The sequence below is a fragment of the Hyperolius riggenbachi genome, chromosome 9 (assembly GCF_040937935.1).
Source record: "Hyperolius riggenbachi isolate aHypRig1 chromosome 9, aHypRig1.pri, whole genome shotgun sequence".
NCBI lineage: Eukaryota > Metazoa > Chordata > Amphibia > Anura > Hyperoliidae > Hyperolius > Hyperolius riggenbachi.
The window spans coordinates 249,701,669-249,722,213 of record NC_090654.1 but is presented as its reverse complement, the minus strand read 5'-3'; the positions used below and the strand labels follow the sequence as shown (position 1 = coordinate 249,722,213).

Genomic DNA, 20,545 nt, shown 5'->3' with positions numbered 1-20,545 from the left:
TGATAGAACAATGGACTAAATAAAATGACTGCTCAAATGACTTGTTGTTTGAAAGTCTTTTAGTGTCAAACTAATAGAGTTTCAAACAAGTCGTTTTATACACAGTACTATGTATGAGAGGCAGCACACAGTGCAATGAAGCAAGGAGGATGTGCCCTGGCTATCCGGTCACCAAACCGATATTCAATGTAGAAATGTACAGCCGGCACCATCCAATATCATGCTCTTTTATTGATAATACATAGCAGTCACAGTGACTACTATGTATTATCAATAAAAGAGCATGATACTATTGGATGGTGCCGGCTGTACATTTCTACGTCGTTTTATACACATGTATGAACCTAACTGTTGTTTGAACGACAGTTAGTCCACGGAGCTGGCAAGCGGATCAGTCAAAACTGCTGCTATCAGTCTAACGATCGTTCCTACACACGCCAAACTGTCGTTCAAACGATCGGTTTGAATAGCAAGTCGTTCAGAAATATCAGACGTGTGTATGTACCTTTAAAGCTTTTTAGCTATCGACTTTCAGCGAGTTGCATTTAACCTCTTGCCGACCACGTCAAGCCAGTAGGCGTGGCCGCGGCGGCAGCCCCAGGACCGCCTAACGCTGATTGGTGTAAAGTCCTGGGGCTCTGTTTTGCAGGAGATCGCGCGGACGCTGCGCGCGCATCTCCTGCTTGGGGGGCGGAGCTCCGCCCCGCCTTCAGTCTCCGAGCGGCTGTTGCCGCTCGGGAGACTGTTAGACGGCGTGATCGCCGTCTATTTACATGGTGCAGCGCTGCGATCAGCAGCTGCACTGGGGACAGCCGTGTGACACGGCTGTCCCCCTGGGGTACAAGAGCAGAAGCCTATGACAGTCGATCGCCATAATTGGCTGGCTGTGGGGAGGGAGGATAATTAAAGAAACAGTTTTTTTTTTAAATAAAAACAGCAACAATAATATTTATAAAAAAATAAATAAACATGGGGGGAGCGATCAGACCCCACCAACAGAGAGCTCTGTTGGTGGGGAGAAAAGGGGGGGGGGATCACTTGGGTTCTGTGTTGTGCGGCCCTGCAGCTTAGCCTTAAAGCTGCAGTGGCCAATTTTACTAAAAATGGCCTGGTCACTAGGGGGGTTTAGCACTGCAGTCCTCAAGAGGTTAAATGGAAGTTGCCTGGCATCCTGCTGATCATTCTGACATCAGAATTATCTGTATCACACAAATGAAACAAGCATGCAGCTATCTACTCAGATTCTTTGTCAGAAACATCTGATCTGCATGGTCCAAGGTCTATAGTTAAACATAAAGGATCAGGGGACTGTCAGGCTCTTCTCTCACTTCAATGATCAGCTCAAATACCCTACAGACAAGACAAGGGGACACTTAAAACCAGTTAAAAAGAAAACCGTTGAGGAGGCTTACCTCAAATGAAGACACGATCACATGATTAATGAGTTATAATGTGTACTGGCAACATGTTTCTTGGGACTGCACCCACTTCCTCAGGCCAAATAAAAATACCTAGACCGTTCTTATAGCCAAGTATAGATGCCTCTTGTGAGAATAAGTGAATTGAATCGAGCCTTATATGCTCAAAAGAGCAATATTAAATGTTGACAGACTTTAATTTAACATTTCACTCTTACAAAAGTAGGATGGCACACGCCTTGTATAGAACATTCATTGATTTTATTTCAGACACTACAAATCCAGAGCAACAACATAAATAAATATTGATAAGGCAAATCATTTTTCCATCGAGTGGGATTTTCTCTGAAGTAACTAATATGACTATAAACATTAATTAGCAATGTGTCCTGTACAAGAACCTTGCATGGTGACTAAAGCAACCAATTCAGGCTGGCCACACACACCTTACAAATCTAGTGTTATGCAGAGAACTGGGCAAATAAGTGAATTTCATCTCAACAAGAAAAGGAAGCGATATTATATGAATCAGATCCTGGAGCTGCTGATAAGAGTTGGTCAATGAGTCGCAGATAACTCTGACTTGCATGCAGATTTCATGCACTTTGTATGCAGCTTGGAATTATTCCAACCGAATGCACTTCATGTCGACTTTGAACGGCCTAGTTCCAATCTACGTACAGTTTTCGCTACATTTGCATGCAAGTTATTTACATTTTCCTGTCAATCATTTAAACCCTTAGCGGTTTCAATAGAGAAATCTTGTTTGAGATAAATGTGCTACTTTTGACCTCAGTTCGTAGAACCCGTTTTGCTGTAAATTTTTGGAATGCTTTGATCTCTCTCTGTCATCAGAAAATACAGAAACTGAAAGCAGAAGTTCTGTTATCGTCTCACACTGCCCCCTAGTGACAAGTGGCCATAAATACACATTACAACAGTACTAATTAGAAGCAAGGAATTGTAACAAAAAGGAAATAAAAAATGTGCTAAAATAAACTGGCCTGGAGAACTTGCAAGGCTGTAAATAAATTGTCCGGCGAAGCGTTAACAGGCAGCAGGGGTAGATTTACACAGCTTACTGTTAATTGATCAGCAGCTCCTGCCTTTAATTTGGTCCATGTTGCCTTTATTTTTCCTTGAATTGAAATGTGCACATCTATCATTGTTGCAATCTGATTGTGCAATAATTGTGCAATGTTTACTCACCTTTCTAATATAAGGAGAGTATTTTGGGCAGCGAGAATATCTTAAAACAAACCCAAATCAAAAATTAAATTAAATTGAAGGGCTAAACCATCATATTTATAGTCCTATGCCTACATAGAAATGTGCTGTATTCTCACGACCTAATCTTGTTATTTAAAGTTTCAAATCTGTGGTTAAAATTTATTTCAAAGAGCATGAGGGTAGTTGTAAAATGCTGTTCAGGTCCCAAATCTTAAACTACTGAACTTGTTACTGTTCCCTGCACTCAGTGGCATTTTTCTGAGTCATGCAGAGTTTTATGACCTCTAATTACCTTCTAGTCAGCAAAAAGGAATACACGCTAGTTCTGTGCAGGGTCAAGACTGTACATACATACACACACTTATCTCATGTTACATGTCACTTTAAGTACTCTTTAAAGTGTCTCACACTCAGTGGTTGAGGTGGAGCAGACACCACAGTCACATCTGATGGCCACTGGGTAACTGAAGAAGGGGTCCACGCTGGGTAGGCAGTTGGGCAGCTTCACAGTAGCCAGCTTAGTCTCATTGTAGGTGCAGACTCTGTGGTAAGCGTCTATGTAGGGTGGGTCTAGGATGGGTTTCTGTAGCCAAGAAACAAGCAAAAAATATAAGTTAGAAAAAAATAAATTCATTTGGTTATGGTTTATTGTTCTTGTATGAATCTGTGAGGCTTTTTCAATATAAAACCCTCGTTCACTTAAAGAGACTCTGTAACAAAACTTTGAGCCTTATTTCTTCTATCCTATAAGTTCCTATGCCTGTTCTAATGTGGTCTGTCTTACTGCAGCCTTTCCTAGTTGCACTGTCTCTGTAATAAATCTTATCTTCTTTCCTCTGTCGTCTCTGTCGGGCTTAGGCTGGAATGTGTGGAATGTGCAGCACTGCTTGTCATTGGCAGAAGCGATGCACACCCTCTTCAAGCTCTGCATGAGTCACACAGTAAGCTGTTCTCAGCGTATCACACTCTGGGTTAGAAGCCATGTTTTTTGTTTGTAAACACTGCATAAAAATGGCAATTACAAGCCAGGATTGCAGCAGGGAGAGGCAGAAACAGCACAGGGGGCCCAGGAGAACATAAACAATAAAATGGTATGCTTTTTATTGTAAGAATTTTAGAGTACAGATTCTCTTTAAAGAGACTCCGTAACAAAAATTGCATCCTGTTTTTTATCATCCTACAAGTTCCAAAAGCTATTCTAATGTGTTCTGGCTTACTGCAACACTTTCTGCTATCACAGTCTCTGTAATAAATCAATGTATCTTTCCCCTGTCAGACTTGTCGGCCAGTGTCTGGAAGGCTGCCAAGTTCTTCAGTGTTGTGGTTCTGCTATGAACTCCCCCTTTCAGGCCCCTCTCTGCACACTGCCTGTGTGATATTTAGATTAGTGCAGCTTCTCTCTGCTCTCGTATCTTTTACAAGCTGGATAAATCCTCCTCTGAGCTGGCTGGGCTTTCACATACTGAGGAAATTCAGACAAGGGCAAAGCTGTTTGCAGGAAGAAAAGAGCAGCCTGAAACTTCAGTGCATGAGAGCAGAAGGGGGAAAGAAACACACAAATGATCTCTTGAGATTCAAAAGGAAGGCTGTATACAGCCTGCTTGTGTATGGATGTATTTTCTATGTGTGGACATACTGTACACCTACTTCCTGTTTTGGTGGCCATTTTGTTTGTTTATATTGTTTTTAACCACTTTTAATGCGGCGGGGAGCGGCGAAATTGTGACAGAGGGTAATAGGAGATGTCCCCTAACGCACTGGTATGTTTACTTTTGTGCGATTTTAACAATACAGATTCTCTTTAAGAACCTTTCAGCAGAAGACTATATTCAGAGTTATCCTTTAAGATACAATTTAAGTGAACAGAATTCTAATAAAACATTTGAACATTGTGCTTTGTTGAAGGTCAGGTCAGTCAGTAAGTTTCTAATCTAGCTGGATGTGCAGTCTGAAAGACACCAGAATTGCTTCAGAACCATAACAGCTCCCAGAAAAACAGAGAAGAGGGAATCGGAACTATTCCAAGTAAAGCCTGGGGTTTCCTGCCCTGCACCATGGGTATGCGGTCCATCAAAGGATCATGGAAGCCAAAAGAAAGCTCATAACTTGATTGACATCTAGCATCCAGCCACAGCCCACCTACAGAAGGATGTGACTAATTAACCCTTGGTAAGCTGGAGATCTTTTTCTATAGAAGATCGATCCTTAGTTTTATAGGTACTTCACTTTTACTTTTGCAGTACTTTCTCTTTGCTTTGCATTTGTTTGTGTAGCCTAGTTTAGCTTACTTCTAAAGGCAGCTTAGTTCAGATTAGTAGTGCTGACTTCTGATTGCAAAGCCGCTACATCATCAAGATCTGCAATTATATTCATATTCTAGCTTTGCTGCTTTAACTAAGAGGACTGATGACAAGAACACCTTGTATTTCTGAATGAAGCCAAAAATGTCTCAACTGCTTGAGGGTCCATGGTCTACATCAATCTGCTAAAGCTGTGTGAACGTCCTAACTGACGAGAGACTGGTTCCGGGTGATAACTAGAGTTCCCACCAAAAATTACAATTGTTAGCATGCATTCATACAATGCTGACATTTTCTGCCAAATGTCCCAAGCATAAGCATAGTCTAGAGATAATTTTGGGAAGAAGCTTATTAATAGTGTTGGTGTTCCAATTCAGCATAGTCGATTCAGAACACCCGAATACTCCTGACTACTGCTTGTTCAACACACGAGCAAGGGGACAGGGTCAGGAGGCATTCATTGGCTTGAGAGTCACGCCGCGTTTCGCATGACCATCTCCTTCCACACCCGACTTGCAAGCCAGTGCACTCCTCCTAACCTTGTCCGCTCGTTCAATGCTGAACCGTGGCAGACGGGAGTATTTATTATTTGTTTTGAAACCGCTATGCTGAATTCGAACACCAATGCTACCTATTAACCTACCAGTATGATTTTGGGATCTGAATAAGAAACCAGAGTACCTGGAGGAAACCCACTCAAAGAGGGAAAGAACCTACAAAGGCCGTGGAGAAAGTGTGTTGGCCGAGATTTGATCCTGGGAGGTAATAAAGTGATTAAAATGAAAATATGCACTGATTACAGTTAGCACACTGTAAATTCTGCATCTGTGTATATATCTAGAGATGAGCCGAAATTTTCGAAATTTCGAACTGCTTTTATTACGAATGCGAAATTTAACATTACGACCCAAATTCGTAATTTCGTAATTAATTTTCAAATCGTAATTTACAATTTCGTAATCGAAATTTCACTCCCGTAATGACGAATTTCGTGTCTCCAACCGAAATTTTACTTTTTCAGGTTTGTAAGGGTTTCTATCCCTCTAGATGCCTAAAATGAATAGCACAGCCAGCCCCAGCCTCCTCCTCCTCCTCCTCCTCCTCCTCCTCCTCCTCCTCCTCCTCCTCCTCCTCCTCCTCCTCCTCCTCCCTCTCTCTCTCTCTCTCTCTCTCTCTCTCCAGAGATCTGTAGTATTTCAAAACCATACTCACATTCATGACATGTCCAGGGATCAAACCCAGGCCAACCACATGGAAGACAGCTATGCTCACCACCATACCACCAAACACACACTAAATAGACTGCTAACCTAAATCTTACTTGTAGACAGTCATATGAGACACATGCTGGGTGCAGGGCTTTGTGATTGGACCATGGACCATGCGATAGAGTGAGGTGCAAAAATGAAATCATGCCTAGCAGAGGATGGTTTCACAATGCTAAATGCTAGGCTGGCTGTGGTGCAATTGGTTAGTGCGTCTGGCTGGTAACAGCAAGGTTACAGGTTCGATTCCATCCAGGCATGTCTTTTCCTTTTGCGTTCAACAGTTGTCCAAACAGAGCCAACAGAGCCCCAGATAGCCATGTAGAGTTAGGTCACAGCTAGCCTGGCTGTGGTGCAATTGGTTAGTGTGTCTGGCTGGTAACAGCAAGGTTACAGGTTCGATTCCATCCAGGCATGTCTTTTCCTTTTGCGTTCAACAGTTGTCCAAACAGAGCCAACAGAGCCCCAGATAGCCATGTAGAGTTAGGTCACAGCTAGCCTGGCTGTGGTGCAATTGGTTAGTATGTCTGGCTGGTAACAGCAAGGTTACAGGTTCGATTCCATCCAGGCATGTCTTTTCCTTTTGAGTTCAACAGTTGTCCAAACACCGAGCACAAAGTTTTGCATGCGTAAAGTTTTACGCACGCAAAATACCCCATGGGGTTCAATGGCGCAGCGCGCGCACGCAAAAGGAAAAGACATGCCTGGATGGAATCAAACCTGTAACCTTGCTGTTACCAGCCAGACACACTAACCAATTGCACCACAGCCAGGCTAGCTGTGACCTAACTCTACATGGCTATCTGGGGCTCTGTTGGCTCTGTTTGGACAACTGTTGAACGCAAAAGGAAAAGACATGCCTGGATGGAATCGAACCTGTAACCTTGCTGTTACCAGCCAGACGCACTAACCAATTGCACCACAGCCAGGCTAGCTGTGACCTAACTCTACATGGCTATCTGGGGCTCTGTTGGCTCTGTTTGGACAACTGTTGAACGCAAAAGGAAAAGACATGCCTGGATGGAATTGAACCTGTAACCTTGCTGTTACCAGCCAGACACACTAACCAATTGCACCACAGCCAGCCTAGCATTTAGCACTGTGAAACCATCCTCTGCTAGGCATGATTTCATTTTTGCACCTCACTCTATCGCATGGTCCAATCACAAAGCCCTGCACCCAGCATGTGTCTCATATGACTGTCTACAAGTAAGATTTAGGTTAGCAGTCTATTTAGTGTGTGTTTGGTGGTATGCATAGCTGTATTCCATGTGGTTGGCCTGGGTTTGATCCCTGGACATGTCATGAATGTGAGTATGGTTTTGAAATACTACAAATCTCGAGAGAGAGAGAGAGAGAGAGAGAGAGAGAGAGAGAGAGAGAGAGAGAGAGAGAGAGAGAGAGAGAGAGAGAGAGAGAGAGAGAGAAGGAGGAGGAGGAGGAGGAGGAGGAGGAGGAGGAGGAGGAGGAGGAGGAGGAGGAGGAGGAGGAGGAGGAGGAGGAGGAGGAGGAGGAGGAGGAGGATTATTCATTTTAGGCATCTAGAGGGATAGAAACCTTTGCAAACTTTAAAATACTAAATTTCGTAATCGTAATTACGAAAATTTGCGTAATTTGCGAAAATTACGAAATTTCGATTACTGCTAAAATCGTAATTGTAGTAATTTCGCGAAATTTCGGAAATTCGTAATTAGGTCATTACGCTCATCCCTATTAATATATCATTACTTCAGAAAGGACTGGATCTCATTAGAGGCTATGGGACTGAAATGTAGAATAGGTACCCAATATGACCTTGCTTTGGTGCCATTAATAGGCACATGCAAACAGGCAGATGACTAGGGTCACCTCAGAGCTATCTTTAGTACATGGTGTTTTATGGAACTCTTATGTACAGCTGCTAGTTCAAATAAGAAAGGGATTGATGGTAACTTAAAGAGAATCTGTATTGTTAAAATCGCACAAAAGTAAACATACCAGTGCGTTAGGGGACATCTCCTATTCCCCTCTGTCACAATTTCGCCGCTCCCCGCCGCATTAAAAGTGGTTAAAAACAGCTTTAAAAAGTTTGTTTATAAACAAACAAAATGGCCACCAAAACAGGAAGTAGGTTGATGTACAGTATGTCCACACATAGAAAATACATCCATACACAAGCAGGCTGTATACAGCCTTCCTTTTGAATCTCAAGAGATCATTTGTGTGTTTCTTTCCCCCCTGAGGGGGGAGTGCATAGCAGAACCACAACACTGAAGAACTTGGCAGCCTTCCAGACACAGGCTGACAAGTCTGACAAGGGAAAGATACATTGATTTATTACAGAGACTGTGATAGTACAAAGTGATGCAGTAAGCCAGAACACATTAGAATAGCTTTTGGAACTTGTAGGATGATAAAAAACAGGATGCAATTTTTGTTACGGAGTCTCTTTAAGCACCTAAATGGGTACTGCTAAGTGCTAATTAGCAAATCAAAATGGCGCAAATGGCATAAAAATATGGCAGGTGCTATTAGTGTGCTAATTAACCTGCAATTGTTGTAAATGTGCTCTGTGTTGATTGTTATAACTCATCTGGATTTCTAGGACAATATTTCAACCTGTAAAGGCCCAGGCAGTACATAAACAGTATAATGTTCGTTATAACAAAATATTTATGTTGCTTCTGCAAGTTTGGGCTGGTGGCCAGGTGTTAACCACTTAAGTACCAGCGGTCTCTGCCCACTTAAGGACCAGAGACCGCTGGTACCAGAAACGGCAGGATGAATACCAATGAATCGCTGCACATACCTGCCACAACTGCCGTCCACCATAACTCAGCCACCCACTCTGCCGTCTCTATGACGGCAGAGTTCCTGTGAGCTGGTTAGGAGCCACTTTCGTTGGCTACTGACCCCTATCAATGTAAGCCAATGGGAGTTGCTCACATTGACAGGCAGGCTCAGGAGCCAATGAAATCGGCTCCTGACCCACTCACTGATAAGAAATTCCAACTATAAAACATTTTCCTAGCAGAAAATGGCTTCTGAGAGCAAGAAAGAGATAAAAAGGGAAATTTCTTATCAGTGAGGGTCACACTGTAGTCACTTCCTGTCTGAGTCAGGACTGAGTCAGCTAATTACGTACCTGATATTTAACTCTTTCAGGCAGAGAAAGAAAAAAAAGAAACACAGCATAGTTATTAGTGTGCTAGGCACTGTACATACACACGTCTATCTCATCATGTCACATGTCACTTTGGGTATCCTTTAAGTAACTGGTGAAGATATTCTTACAAAATGATGCGATAGATGACCACTGTCCTGTTAAAGTGGACCTGAACCATGCAATATGGCTCCACAAGAAGGGCAGCAAAAATGAGTCAGATAAAACCTATTCAGTGCACTCAAAAGTATTTGATTAAATGATGATGATGATGCAAATTTTAAGTTAATTGCATGCAAATATATGCAAGCTTGAAATTGAACCAATAAAATGACATAGTTGGTGATTTTGGTTCAATACTAATCTGCATTAAATTATCAAAATTCAAATCAACTCAAATTGTTTAGCATCTCATAAGGACACCTTTAGTTCTATTGGAAATCTGGTAATGCGGACTTATGATTACCTACACCACTGGCTGATGGGAAATGAACTAAAGTCTAGATTTCTCTGCTCTCTCTAGCCTGCTGCTTCTGCTCACACTCTAATCAGCCTCCCACAATAAATAGCACACATAGGCCCATATGCAATTCACATTTTCACCTGACTTTTCTCCTAGGAGATGATTTTTAATCTTCAATTTACAATAAGTTTTCAGCAATTTGCAAAGGAAAAAGTACCCAAAATTAGGAGAAAAATTGCTATCAAAATTATTTTAAGTATTTGTTTGTTTGCTGGGGGTTTAAAACGCATTTTATTGACAAGTTTGAAAATATCACCTAGGAGAAAACGCAGGAGAAAAAGGTAATTGCATATGGCCCATGATGTTAAGACTTTTGCCCCTCTTAGCTGTAGTGGCCAAAATTGTGATTTGTGTGAGAGCCAAAGCAGCAGCTTCCCCTGTTGTTGTGTGAAGAAGTACAAGGTTGATGAACTTTCTCCTGACGCTGGGACAGTTATAGTAACTCTAGCCCTTATTTTAGGTGTAGCTCTGGAACAGAAAGGCACCATGCAGTTTTATCATAAATTAACATCTCAGTATGGACTTTTATCATCATATTCGGTTTATGTTTTTTGCTTATTTCTAAAGTGGGGCACATCTGGCTATTTACAGGGGGGCACATCTAAACTGCATTTGTACATTTGACTCTACCTATGACCACAAACACATTCTGATGTGTGGCCACACCCATTTTGTCCAGAGGGGGGCACAAAAACTGTCTTTGTCCCTCGGGCGCTGAAAACCCTAGCTACGCCTCTGAGTCTAACACCTTCCTCGCCAGGGCCGGCGCTACCATAGAGGCAAAGGAGACAATTGTCCCAGAGCCTGTAGGGGCCCCCAGTGGCTACAAGAGGAAAAACATTTTTCAAAAAGACCTTATAGTTTGAGAAAATCGATTTTAAAGTTTCAAAGGAAAGAAATACACATTTAAAAACCCGCCCGACTTTAACGGTTAATAGCAAATCCACCTTAAATGCAAGAAACCCTAGCAAAAAAAGAAAAAAAAATTTGCTGGATATACAGTATTAAGGGGATCATTGGGAATAAGAGGAAAAAACTATTTTTCAAAAAGACCTTATAGTTTTTGAGAAAATCGGGAAAAAAAGTATACTTTTAAATGCGGTAAATGTCACTGTTAGTGTAATTTTACATGTATCAAAAGAAAGAGCAATACATTTCCTGACGGGGTTTCCAGGGGGTCCATACGCAGCAGCAGCGCTTTGGCCAGGGATCACTATACAGCTGCAATATGGCTGTAAGAGGATCCCTGGCATTTTTTCCTATTCTCGCAATTTTTATGTTTAGCGTGTGGGACATTTATTTTTTTAAATTAAGTGGGGTCCCCCCTCCTGAAACTTTTTAACCTCTTGTCCCCCCATGCAGGCTGGGGTAGCCAGAATGTGGAGCTCCGTCCGATTGGGGCTTCACACCCTGACTATACCAGCTGCAAAAAAGGTCCCTTAATGCCGATTTTTGTTCCGGGGTATCTGTTGGGGGGCCCCCCAGGTTTATTTTGCCCTGGGGCCCCATTGTTGCTTAAACCGGCCCTGTTCCTCGCTGTAGTTCTGTTGCCCTTCAGGGTGGCACTGTCCCCTCCGAAATATCCCCGACCACAGCTGTGGTTGCAGGCTACTGTACACCAGTAGCCGGGACTGTTCTGCACTTGCGCAGTTTTGCTCCTGGCTATGGGAATGCAACTGAAAGAGACATGTGGACACGCCAACACATGCACAGTAGCGCAGTGGAAGCCTGGAGAGCAGGAGAACTACAGCGAGGGACCTGATAGTCTGCTAGGTGCTAGATGAAGTTTGAGATACACAATTCTAATCCTCCCTCGGATATCCTTTAACAGTTGCTACCGTGTCAGGGATGGACAAATATCACCAGGAAACTATATAGCACTGAAAACAGTCTTCTTACCTCCCAAGTCTCACAGCGCCCCCAGCATGCATCAGTGGTAACTCGGAGACCCTTACAACCAGGTTTCTTAGCCAAGAAGGTGAATTCCCTAACTGCACAGCCAACAAAGGTCCTCAGGCTGATGTTGGAGATGGCCAAGGTGCTCAAACAACAGCTTAAGACCAGAATCTGCGATAATAGGGTGACACGTTTCCTGTTCATGGTCTGCAGAGAGAGCATATTACCAGGATAAAGCAAATACATGTAAGGAACAGGGTAAAGACACGCTAAAAACCAGTGTCGGATTGGGAGGTGGAAAAACTGAGGAGATCCACCTGCTGGCCAAGAAGCAGAAACCCTGTGTTATCACTCCCAATAGAAACCTCCAGCAAGTCTTCACTGTGATTAGCAACACATGATGACTGCTGCTTGGCCAGCAAGTGGATTTCCTCAGCTTTTCCAGCTCCCAGTCTGACACTGCTAAAAACACATTTTCAGCAATCTGCATATTATTTATTTATAATTTCACAATTACTCTGCTAAAAGCAAAACCAATGTCAGCACAAGAAATACCATGTTTTTTCAGACTATAAGATGCTGCGGACTATAAGACCCATTATGCTAAACCTGAAGAGTCTATAGTGCAGGGGTGTCTTATGGACCTTGTCCTTCACCCCCCCACCACCAAACTGCCTCTATCTAAGCTGCATTGCCCAGCTACACTAACCCCTGCTACCCCACCAGCTATACCACATCAGTTTAAGATCTTACCTGATCTTGCCATCGTGCTCCTCTGCCCCTCCTGCTGCTGTAGACTAGATCCTCCTGCAGCTGGTGATATCCACTGCTATACACACTCATGTCGGTCTTCCATACTTCCCGGTGCCTTACTTCCTTATTATTGGTTCCCTGTTACTGCGCAACCACGTCATGCATGACCCTAGCAAACGTGTGTTGCTGGCGTCAGCAGTAACAAGTAACAAATAATAAGGAAGTACGGCACCAGGAAGTATGAAGGACCTGTGTGAGCGTGTATAGAGGCTGGTGGCTGCAGTGTATATCACCAGCTGCATGCTGTATGTCCAAAAGGCTGCTGCGTGTTCCCAGGGAAAATTGCACGCTCCCCCTTGCACTCCCGAGCCGCCGCCCACTAGCCCAAAGATCAATTTATGGGAACGCAGTTCCCATTCATTGATCTAAGTCCCCGTTAGAAAGACTGGCGGCTTCTATGAGATAATGTTCACGTCCTCGCTCATAGGACGAAAAAAAAAAACTGATGCCATCTGGTAGTAAAACTACATCCACATACATTTTGTTTAAATATACACATTCAATTACATTTAAAAATAACTGTTTACCTCCCACACCTTAAAACCCAAAATAAAATTTTTAACTAAAAAAAATAAAAAATTATAATTAAAAAAACAAAACAAAAACATAAATAGTTACCTAAGGGTCTGAACTTTTATTAATATGCATGTCAAGAGGATATATTACTATTATTTTTTAAACGATAAGCTTGTAAATAGTGATGGACGCAAAACTGAAAAAATGCACCTTTATTTCCAAATAAAATATTGGCGCCATACATTGTGATAGGGACATAATTTAAATGGTGCAATAACCGAGACAAATGGACAAATAAAATATGTGGGTTTTAATTATGGTTGTATGTATTATTTTGAAGCTATAATGGCCGAAAACAGAAATAATGATTTATTTCCATTGTTATCATAATATTCCAGTTAAAATGCATTTAGAAAAAAATTATTCTTAGCAAAATGTACTATCCAAAGAAAGCCTAATTGGTGGCGGAAAAAACAAGATATAGATCAATTCATTGTGATAAGTAGTAATAAAGTTACTGGCGAATGAATGGGAGGTGAAAATTGCTCGGATGCATAAGGTGAAAAACAACTGAAGGCTGAACTAGTTAAATATAACTAATTTAGAGGTTTAGAAAATCATAAATCCTATTTTAACAATACCATATTTGGTATTTTAGCCAATTCAAAGCAATAGTGAATATTTGGAAACTGTTTAAAAACGACCATTTCATTGCCGGGGTTTCAACAGATTTCAGGATGAATCCTGGAGAGGCTAAGGCCTCAATTCACTAAGATCATGCTGGAGATAATAAGGCAAGAGAGTTTCTTAAGTTACCACCTCTGTAGTTAATTTACCTCCTCTGTAGTTAATTTACCTCCTCTGTAGTTATTTTCACATGCAGTTAATTAACAGCCTGTCTTTAACTCTGGAGTTATTTTAAGGATTGAAGAGTTAACTTAAAGACAGAAGAGTTAACTTTAGGTTTGCCTGAGGTAAAATGTTTCCTGAATACTACATGCCTTATCACCATGGTAACAACTCTAGAAGAGTTATTAAAGACAGGAGATAATCTTAGTGAATTGAGGCCTTTGCCTTGAAAGTCTTGATCTAAATCATCTATAAGTATAATTCAAATAAAACATTCAATAAACTCTACTTTTTAAAATATTTCTTTCATTATTTGCGTGACTGAACATTTTTCTAAATCAGGCTATAAAAGCAAAAAAAAAAATTACAAATCTGGGAAAGCAATTTTTATTATTCTAGACCTGCTAAATCGGATTCTTTAAAATAAACTATTCACTTCAATTCTACAACTACAAAGACTAGAGGTGGCCACACACCATACAATTAAAATATCGAATTTTACACTAGTTCGATAAATACAATTGGTTGTACTGAAAAATCGAAAGTTTTTTTTTTTAATTCGTTCGAGAATTCTGATTGAATTTCCTGTTTTTATTTGTTAAATGAAGTGTTGGATTTTTCTGAGCAATTTTTATGAAAATGTAATGGTGTGTGGTAGATTGTCAATTTATTGATGTACCCAAGCAAGTTTTTCTACTTTTCAATCATTTTTTCATAATTGGGGAAAAATTGAACATGTGTGCATTACATTGGTTGGATTTTAGAACGGTTATAATCAATAAAAAAAATGTCTTGAATTGAAAATATATTTAAAAAATTGTATGGTGTGTGGCCACCTTAAGCTTATATTCAAAATCTCACACAACGTCAGATTGTCAAAATGTCAAAATTGTTATGTTGGATTCCATTAATTCTTGGTGAAGATATTGCACCATCATCTTAAATATCTTAAAGGTAGGAAGCAAAGTACAATATAAGTCTCCAAAAGATGTTAAAAATAGTAAGCAAAATTAATTAAAAATAATTAAGTCTCCAAAAGATGTTAAATATAGTAAGCAAAATTAATTTAAAAATAAAATATAGCAGCAAAGTCTTATTTAAAGCAACAGTAACTAAGTTACAGGAAAAGAAAAGAAATATAAAAATCACACTGCTCTAAACTAATCTAGTGCATAGAAGTATGCCATCTATAAAATGAAGCATACTGTTAAAATAATTAATTAAAAGAAATAAAATAAATAAAAAAATAGTTATACATACCCTTTCCTGGAACAGTTTGCCTTCTTCCTCTCTTTGGATGGCCTCCTATATCCTCTTTACTTATACAGTGTGTGTTTATATATAGAAAGAGCCTTGTCAATCAAAGTAAATCGAGGCAGATCCTTACATGAACCACCAGAAACATCAAACGCAGAGCATGCCAGGCAAGGAAATGCTGACGTCAACCAACCTATTTTTCTGCTGAAACAAAACAACATGACTCGCCTCATAAGAAAATCACAATGGGAATAATTTTTAAAAAATAGCTTCTGAATAAATGGAATCACAGCTGATATTAGCCAACATGTTTACACAAAAAAACTTTATAAAGGGTAACCACTTAATTTAAAATATATTTTACTAAACAAGCCATGCATCTGCTGCTGATTTAGCTGTTTGACTTAACTTTAATTTGCAGAAGATGCATTTTACCTGCTGGAAACAATAGCAACAGTTACACTGTCTGGTGTGACAATGATACCCCAAACTTTACATTTGTGGTCCATATGTCATCTATGTAATTATATAGGAATTCATTTATAAATTACTTATTAATTTATCTTTTTAAGTAACGCATAAAGGTCCATATGCAATTCACTCTTTCTACCAAGATTTCTTCTTGGTGATATTTTCAAACCTTGTCAATAAAAAGACTTTTAAAGCATCACAAATGAAAGGAAATGCCCCAAATAAATTTGACAGGAATATTGCATCTACTTTTTTAGTACTTTTTCAATTGCAAAATGCTGAAAATTTATTTTAACCACTTTTATGGTTTGCCACAGTATATCTACGTCCTGCAGGACTTCAGTTCCTGCCCAGGGACGTAGATATTCGGCAATGGCTGTGGGTGGCAGCCGCTCGCTCCCGCGCAGGGACTAGCCGCCGCCCATTAGTAGAGGAGATAAATAAATGGGAATGCAGTTCCCATTCATTAATCTAAGTCCCCGTATCAATGAACGCCGGTATCAATGACATGCCTGCGTCATATCTTCCAGGGTAACATGTGTACGCATTACTTCCTCTTTAGCGTACTTATAGTATGGTAAAATAGTGGTGATGGTAAAATAATGCGCAAGGATATCTTGTTGCCAAACAATAAAATTACACCTACATTCAATTTTTTTTATAAAAAGACCCACCATTACATTTAAAATTAACCCCTTACCTCCCACCCTCTCCCATATAGTTACCTAAATAAATGATATGCATATTTAAAAAATGACAACAAAAATACATAGGGACTGAACTTTTTAAATATGTATGTCAAAAGGGTACATTAATGTTATTTATGAAATTATGGGCTTGTAATTAGTGATGGTCTCAAAATTGAAAAAACAAAAAAAAGCAACTTTATTTCCAAATAAAATACTGGCGACATACATTGTACTAGGGTAATATTTGAAACATTTTAATAACCGGAACAAATGGGCAAATAAAATGTGTGGGCTTTAATTACAGTAACGTATTATTTTAAAAATGTAATGCCCGAAAACTAAAGGCGAATGAATGGAAGGAGCGCTGAAAGGTGCAAATTGCTCTGGTACAGAAGGGAATGCCTTTTCAAACTACCAGCAAGAATGAAAATATACTCAAAATAATTTTAATAGTACTTTTTAACCTACTTTTTAGGACTTTTTCAATTGTAAACTGCTGAAAAATAATTTTAAGTGGAAGATGAAAATAACTTACCAATCAATCATCCAGGTATACCTACATGCTCATCATTTTCATTCACCTCTCTATCAATCTATAGATTTATTGATAATCTGGCGTTTTTTGTTTTTTTTTTTGCATTATAATGGCTTTTATGAGATCTTATTTAATATATGAATTTTATATAAGTGCTGTCCATATTAATACCAAATATGATGTACCAATTTTTCAATTCTAAGTGATCTTTTTATGAATAGAATTTTTTTTACCCCATTGATTTCACTTAAATATCTAGAAGCAATACAACTGCCAAAATAATAATTTATTTATGACCTGAGGAGGCCGGAAGTCCCTAAAACAAATTGGCCCGTATCCTATTAACTTTTCTCTTAAGTTTTCTCAAGGAGATATTTTCAAACCTCACCAATTAAAGTTCCCAGTATGCAAGAACATCCTTAAGATTTTAAGATTAATATAACTTTTTTACTTACTTTTTAGCAATGTTTCAATTGCTTGGTGCTGAAAAGTTAATTTTACATAAGATTAAAAATGATCTCCCAAAAGAAAATTAAGGACAAAATAAATGTGAACATTTGATCTATCCTTGTTGAATCACCGGCTGTGAGAACTGTGGTGAACTTTACTATACATTATCAAACACTAGCAACAAACTATCCCTGTCTATCATATCAGTTTGCCTGGCGTATCCAATCTATCAGCTTTGGAAGCTACATGATCCACTGTATCACAATACTTATTCAAGAGTATAGTGAAGCAGTCTGCTCTGCTTCACTTTCCATTGAGTTTGTGGAATACTCTTTCTTTTTCATCAGGACATTACAGTGGTGTACACCTATAGACAGGGTTTTTTGGGGATTTGAGTGTGTTGTTAATGGATAAATAAAGATTTTTGATATTTTTCATTAAATTGGTTTTGTTTGTGTTCATCCGGGCCATACCCACCTCTATTCCAATCTCATAGTTTTTGTTCCAGGACAAAATATAATTGACTAAGGGCCATTGTCATTTTGCTAGTTTACAATAAGAATATCCACAAAGTAACATCATACTGTCAGGGGCGTAGCAATAGGGGTTGCAGAGGTTGCGACCGCATCGGGGCCCTTGGGCCAGAGGGGCCCTCCCTCCACTACAGTATTAGCTCTCTATTGGTCCTGGGCTCATAATAATCACTTCTATAGATATCTTAAACAGTGGTAATCATTGCCAAACTGCTCCCCATCCCCTTCTTGTACCTCTGACCTGGCAGGTTTTGGTGCGCTCTATCAATTGTTATGTATAGAGTGCTTGGGAGGCCCCATTGTAAAACTTGCATTGGGGCACACAGCTCCGTAGCTACGCCACTGCATACTGTACATACCGGAATTGACATAAAAAGGTGGGTAAAATCAATCCTGCAAGTACAATGTATTATTGATCAGAACCCCATTTTAAGCACACTTAGAGACTCTGTATCAAAAACAAAAGTTCCCCTGGGGGGTACTCACCTCGGGAGGAGAAGCCTCAGGGTCCCAATGAGGCTTCCCCCTCCCCGGTAGCTGCAGGCAGTCCAGCGCTGGCTACCCCGAAGTGTACCGGAATCCTCACTCGACAAGCCTGACAAGCGCTGATAAGCGCTGATTTATTTACCTTTCCTGGCTCCAGCGGGGGCGCTGTTGCGGCCCTTCACACAGAGATAGGCGAAAATAGCCGATCTCCGTTGGGTCCGCTGTACTGCGCAGGCGCCTCAATAGAATCCGGAGGCTTCCCCCACCCGAGGTGAGTACCCTCCAGGGGAGGTTTTCTTTGTTACAGGTTTTCTTTAGGTAACCACAATAATGCTAAAAAAAATGCAAATGACTGAATATTTGAAGAGAATAAAGTGATATCTGACTGGACTCTATGGTATTTGTCCAAGGGATGGTCACTGAGATGCAAATATTTCCAAGTTGATGCTAATTTTATGGTAATTGTATGCACATTTGTCCATCTCCAAGCTGCATCAGTTTGGATAAATCTCCATAACCTTTAAATCAGCTCAAAATAATTTGCCTCTTATTGAAAATTCAGATCTTTCTACTTTCACCGTTTTAGGGCTGATTCACACTACAAGAGCTTTTTAAGTGCTAGTGATGTGAAAAGCTCTTGCTATAGGGGATTTTTACAAAATCACATCGCTCCAGTGTGAACACACACATAGGATAATATTATAAAGCTCTTGTAGTGAACTAGCCCTAATTTACGGAGTATTTTTTTACAGAGTATTTACGGAGTCTGTTAAAGCGGTATTGTCACCATCAGAGCAGGGACAAGGTCCTCCAGCACCCAAGGCTGACACACCAAAGTGTGCCCCTCCATCCCTGCCACCCCAGCCGTCACACACTGATTGCTATTACACTAAGAGGCGCCACAGGGCCCACAACCTCCCCAACACCTTAATATCTAGTTATCTGGCTTGCAGTCACTGCCATGTATCCCCCTTTCTTATTTCTTTTTGCTTCATACACAATTAGGAATGACAACTGAATGAATTGTGCGCCCCCTCCTACACTGCGCCCTGAGGCTGGAGCCTCTCCAGCCTATGCCTCGGGCCGGCCCTGGTCACCATAAAAATCAAATTTCAACAGCAACTGGTCTGAGTGTATTAAGTGATAAAGATGCTAATCCTGCATTCCAAACTTTGTCTGCTGTTATGATTTGGAGTTATCACATACATAAGAAGCACTGGCCCTTTAGTAGTCCGTGCCAAACAGTTGCATGCTGAAGGTTCTTTTTATCTATAATATATTCTTCCTCTTCCCTTTATTTCCCTGCTAGCTGCTTATCTGAAACACGATCCCCTGCTCACTTGTGTTTACAAGCAAGGCTGAGGTGACTCGGCGATTGGAGGAGAAAAGAAAAAAAGTGAAGGGCAGAAATGACATCAGGATTTAGCCTCAGCTGTGGGCAAAATACATGGTTCCCACTAGGAACAGAATTCTCTTCATTTACTATATAACATTCACGGAAATCAAAACGTGGACAGTACAATACATGTGTTATGTAAGTAGATAAAGTATTTATCTACTTATATATGTGTTTTTCCCTGGCATAGTATGGCTGATCCTACTGCTTTAAGTGTCCCAGAGTTAAAATGCATGAACTATTTATCTATTTCTATCGCTCCCCTGCACTTTCTGACAGAGCAATTATTTCCAACAGGTCCAATCTGATTTTTTTTAGGATAGTTCACATATAACTAAATCACAAGATTATTTTCCTATACTACCAAGACACAGAACTTTTTTCACATTTGACAAGTAAACTGTTACCTTTCTTCTGAGTTATCCGGAAATCAATTTTAACACCTGCCAGAAAAAGGGGACGTTTTGCATGTGTCACAATCACTATCTTGAGTATAATGTACAGAAGAGAACAGGTTACGCTAATGGGTTTTTGAAAGAAACATATAATGACAGCCTGTTGGGTTTGGAGTCCTTTCAAGTAATCCCACCTTTCATACTTAAATACCTTTGACAGAGGAAAAAAAAGCCAATGTGGGCTTAAATGCACTGTAGCTTAATGTATCAGTGCTTTCATTGTTCCTGTCCATTCTCATGGGATCCATTGAAGTGCTGTTTTCAGGTGTGTACAGGAGAATATTTTTCCCAGATCGCCTTGGTGATAAAGAGCAGACATGA

General features: G+C 40.3%; 1 protein-coding gene across 1 annotated transcript; it reads right to left on the bottom strand.

Annotated features, from left to right (window-relative positions):
* Positions 1–1,611: 1,611 nt before the first annotated feature.
* Positions 1,612–15,404, bottom strand: GPHB5 (glycoprotein hormone subunit beta 5). Its single transcript, XM_068252092.1, has 3 exons — positions 15,213–15,404; positions 11,778–11,981; positions 1,612–3,231 (listed from the first exon to the last, which is right to left on the bottom strand). Exons 2-3 carry the CDS (start codon positions 11,976–11,978, stop codon positions 3,043–3,045), a joined length of 390 nt encoding a protein of 129 aa, XP_068108193.1. The 5' UTR covers positions 11,979–11,981; positions 15,213–15,404; the 3' UTR covers positions 1,612–3,042.
* Between the last annotated feature and the right edge of the window lie 5,141 nt (positions 15,405–20,545).